This window comes from Chinchilla lanigera, unplaced genomic scaffold, assembly GCF_000276665.1.
Source record: "Chinchilla lanigera isolate Chin_1 unplaced genomic scaffold, ChiLan1.0 scaffold00040, whole genome shotgun sequence".
NCBI classification, from domain to species: domain Eukaryota; kingdom Metazoa; phylum Chordata; class Mammalia; order Rodentia; family Chinchillidae; genus Chinchilla; species Chinchilla lanigera.
Window position 1 is genome coordinate 12029240 of NW_004955441.1, and position 3975 is coordinate 12033214.

The 3975-nt window shown below is 60.7% G+C and overlaps 1 protein-coding gene across 1 annotated transcript; it reads right to left on the bottom strand.

Moving 5' to 3' along the window:
• Nucleotides 1–290: 290 nt before the first annotated feature.
• On the bottom strand, nt 291–3975 carry Six2 (SIX homeobox 2; the record flags this gene model as incomplete). The annotated part of the gene is given in 2 exon segments (XM_005390965.2): nt 291–1430; nt 3370–3975. Coding segments are annotated over 2 exon segments (891 nt in total). The 3' UTR covers nt 291–1099.

Consider the following 3975-nt stretch of genomic DNA (forward strand, 5'->3'; position numbering starts at 1 on the left):
AAACGCACGGACCCGCGCCCACGGCTCTCACCTCCCATCCCAATGCCCCGAGGGAAAAAGGCCGCCAGCGGGGGGTTCTTCGGGAAACATCGAGCCGCCCCCTCCCGCTTCTCGGGGAGTTTCCCGGGGCCGAGCGCCGAGGGCCTTGGGGACCGAGGTTTCTCGGTTTTCAAAGAGAACGCGTCCTGGGGGCTCACCCAGCGTCGCTGCTCAGAATGGCCTCTCCGGGCTGCCCGTGCCGGCGGGGAAATCACACACTGTTGCATTCCCGGCCTGCAGGCCTCGTGGCATATACTCATTTATATATTTATGATTTCTAATTTTATTATAAAATAGAAGCAGAAATATTTCCCGAAGAACATTCACAAGAGGGCACGACAGGGAAACGGCAAGTCCGCGGCTCGGGAGGCTGCCCTGCCCGGAGCGCGGCCACAGTCCGGGGAGGAGGAGGAGAGCGCGGCGCGGCGGGGGGCCTGGTCCGAGAGAGGGGCTGGCTGCAGGAGCCTCGGGGGCTGCGGGGCATCGCCCCTGCCTTTCACTTAAATTAGAAGACAAAAATCTGACACCTGCAGCGCCCACTGACGGGTGGGGCCCTGGGGGGAGCCTTGGGGGAGGCCTGGGGGCAAAGGCCCTCACTCTTTTCTTCCTCCTCAACACTGGGAAAGGGCGGGCTGCCAGGGGCAGGAAGACGGAGGGTACAGGCTAAGGGGCAGCGTGGTGAGCCAGAGGCCGGGGACAGGAGAGAGCAAGCAGAAGTCCAGAAATCTAGACGGAAACGGAAGAAAAAGAAGGAAAGTGAGAAGGAGGAGCAGGAGGAGGAGGAACAAGGGGAGGAGGCGGAAAAGGAGGGAGAGAATTTATTCCTTCCCCTGTTTGAAGACCTGGCCCCCAAAGGATCTCAAAAGCAAGGTGTTAAAGATAAAATTCCGAACAAGGACCCAGAGCCGCCTTGCCCCGGCCGCGGGTTCCGGCTCCTGCGCGCGGGTCTTTCAGTACCTGATGGGTGATGGGGTCTCGGGCGCGGGCGCCCTCCCGCACCTCCTCTCGCAGGTCCGCAGCGCCCAGGCCGAAGGAAGGCCGGCGCGGAGGCGGCAGAGCTCTAGGAGCCCAGGTCCACGAGATTGGCCGACATGGGGTTGAGGATGGAGTCCTGCAGGCCGTGGTGGTGCTGCAGGGGGTCTGCGCCGCCTCCGCCGGGCACGGGCACCGGCACCGCGCTGGGGCCGGGCGGGTGGCCCAGGCTGTGCAAGGACGGCAGCCCGGGGGGCGGCGGCGGGCTGAGCAGCAGCGCTGGGCTGGACGACGAGTGGTCTGGCGTCCCCGACGGCGTCTTCTCGTCCTCCGAGCTGCCTAGCACCGACTTGCCGCCGCCGTTGAGCGAGGAAGCCAGAGCGTTGTGGCTGTTGGAATTGGAGTTCTCGCTGTTCTCCCTGCAGGTGCAGGAGCAGAGCAGCAGTCAGCGGGTAAATCGAGGCTGCTCAGCATCCCCTCACCTAGAGCCAGAGCCTGGCCCGCACAGACCCGGAGCCGCGCAGTCGCGCAGCCCCGCTGGCTGCTTCAGGACTTGTCGGCTTCTAAGTCTTGCCTTGCCTGGCTCTGGGAAATCCTTCCTGCCAATCCTCACGACCTTTAAACACTGATATCTGTATGGTTCCTCTTCTGCACCTATCCCCACCTACGTTCTCAATCTTATGACTATATTTCCTGCTCTATACCCCCATTTCTTGGCTGGAAAAGAGGCAGGTCAGTAGGGCACCCTGGAGTTTAGGCGTGCGCAGGTAGGAAGAAAACATCCAGGGGCCAGAATGAGGGGCCCTAACTCCAGGGCTGGGGGACCCCCATGAAATGAAGCATCTTACTCCCCTTCCTTTCTGCTTTGTTTAGTTTGAGGGGAAGCCCGGCTGGGGCTGGAGACAGGCTCCTTAAATCCAAACCGGGTAGGCCCTAGGAGGCCTGTCCCCGCTGGGTCTAGGGTCTAGGTTCCAAGGAGGGATGTGTCTCTTTCCCTGGTGGCATAGTGGTAACTCCAGCCCTTTGGAGAAGCAAGTGGGAAGGAAGGAAGGAGCCTGTGAGTCCTGGACTAGCTTTTCCCATCTTTCACCTGGGGCCTGTAGGAGAACACAGCTCTTCTGGAGTCTGGACTCATGCAGGTAAACCCAGCACAGAGAACCCACTGCCCCTGCCTAGATCTGGATATTTGAACTCCTGGGTAGGAGAGAGAGAGAGAGAGAGAGACAGAATTTCTCCCGGGCTTTTTCTTCCTGAATTCTGTGGAGGGAATCTTCAGGGCTGACAGATGAGACCTTACCGCAGTGGATACTCCAGCCTCAAGGTCTCAGACACCAGGGTCCAGGCTGCAGCATCCCCTCCATCTGTTTCTGCTGTTCAGCATTCCCACCCCTGACCCGGATCATTCAAACTCAGGGCTGAACATATCCCATACCACCAACCCCAGGTGTCCTGTTTTGCTGTACCCTCAGGCTGGATTCTCTTGCCGGGATCGATTTCTCTCCCATTCCTCTGTCCAGATTTGAAGTTCTGAGGGGTTATAGGGCAGGCAGTCTCCACGGCCCACTGGTCAACCTTTAGGCCAGCTTAGGAAGAAGGTCTGCTTTCCCTGAGGACACACTCCTACATCGGCCGTCTAGAGCTCGGAGGTCAATCCAGACATATCGACCTACTCACCTAACAGGGCAGAACCCAAGGACAGAGGAGTCAAGGGCCTAGCAAACCTGGGAAGGGCTGCTGGGCTCAGCGAGGCAGAAAAGGGGGGCATGAGTTTTTCTTTTCTCCCAGGACTGACACTTCCTCCCTGAGGCCTTTACACGCAGGATAAGGAACTGCTGCTTAGCTCCCGCATCCTTTCCCATGCTTTTCTCCATCCAGCCATCCTAGCAAAGTTCCGGTCCCAGGCCTGACCCCTAATCATACTTTGGCTTGGAGGTAAGATAGATCGAGGGAACGCTCGGGGGAAACAGCCAGCCAGAAATTCACAGCGCGCTTTCTTTCCCCTGGGCCCCAACACTGCGCTTAGTCTTCCGCAAAAAACACATCAGGCCTACCCTGAGGTGCCTCTCCTGCTGGGATTCCTGCCCTGGCCCAGAAGCCTGCTGCATCTCCACTTTTGTACAGAGCGACCAGGGAATTAGCTGACAACTTCCCGCGCCTCACTTTGCCCGCTTCAGACAAATCCCAGCCTGCTCGCTCTCCACCAAGACCTGAGTGCCCGTTGAGTCAGGCGAGACTGCGGCTGCACTGCAGCTGGGACTGGAGGGTCCAGTCTAGACCTCTCCCAGGAGTGGGCAGACGCCCTGGGACCCCCTCCCTGCGACCTCAGGAAGCCGGCGCCGAAGCTCTACTTACTCGTACCTTTCTTTGGCCTCAGCTGCCCGGTCGCGCTGCCGCCGGTTCTTGAACCAGTTGCTGACTTGCGTGGTGGTGAGGCCGGTGGCCTCCGCCAGCTCTCGCTTCTCGCGGGGTGAAGGGTAAGGGTTGTGAGCGTACCACTCGCGCAGCACGCTGCGACTCTTCTCCTTGAAGCAATAGCTGGTCTCCTCCCCGTCCCAGATGGAGCGCGGCAGCGGGAACTTGCGGCGCACGCGGTACTTGCCCACAGCGCCCAGGGGCCGCCCTCGCAGCTTCTCCGCCTCGATGTAGTGCGCCTTGAGCCACAGCTGCTGCAGCTTGGCGTGGTTGTGCGGCGAGAACTGGTGGCTCTCGAGGATCTTGTAGAGCTCGCGGAAGTTGCCGCGGTGGAAGGCCACCACGGCCTTGGCCTTGAGCACGCTTTCATTCTTGTGGAGGTGCTCGCAGGCGGGCAGCGACCACAGGAAGCGGCCCAACCGCTCGATGTTGCCGCCCTGCTGCAGCACCTCGCACACGCACGCCACTTGCTCCTGCGTGAAGCCGAAGGTGGGCAGCATGGACATGGTGCCGGCTGCGCCCCCGCCCGCCCGCGCGCGCCCTCACCGCGCC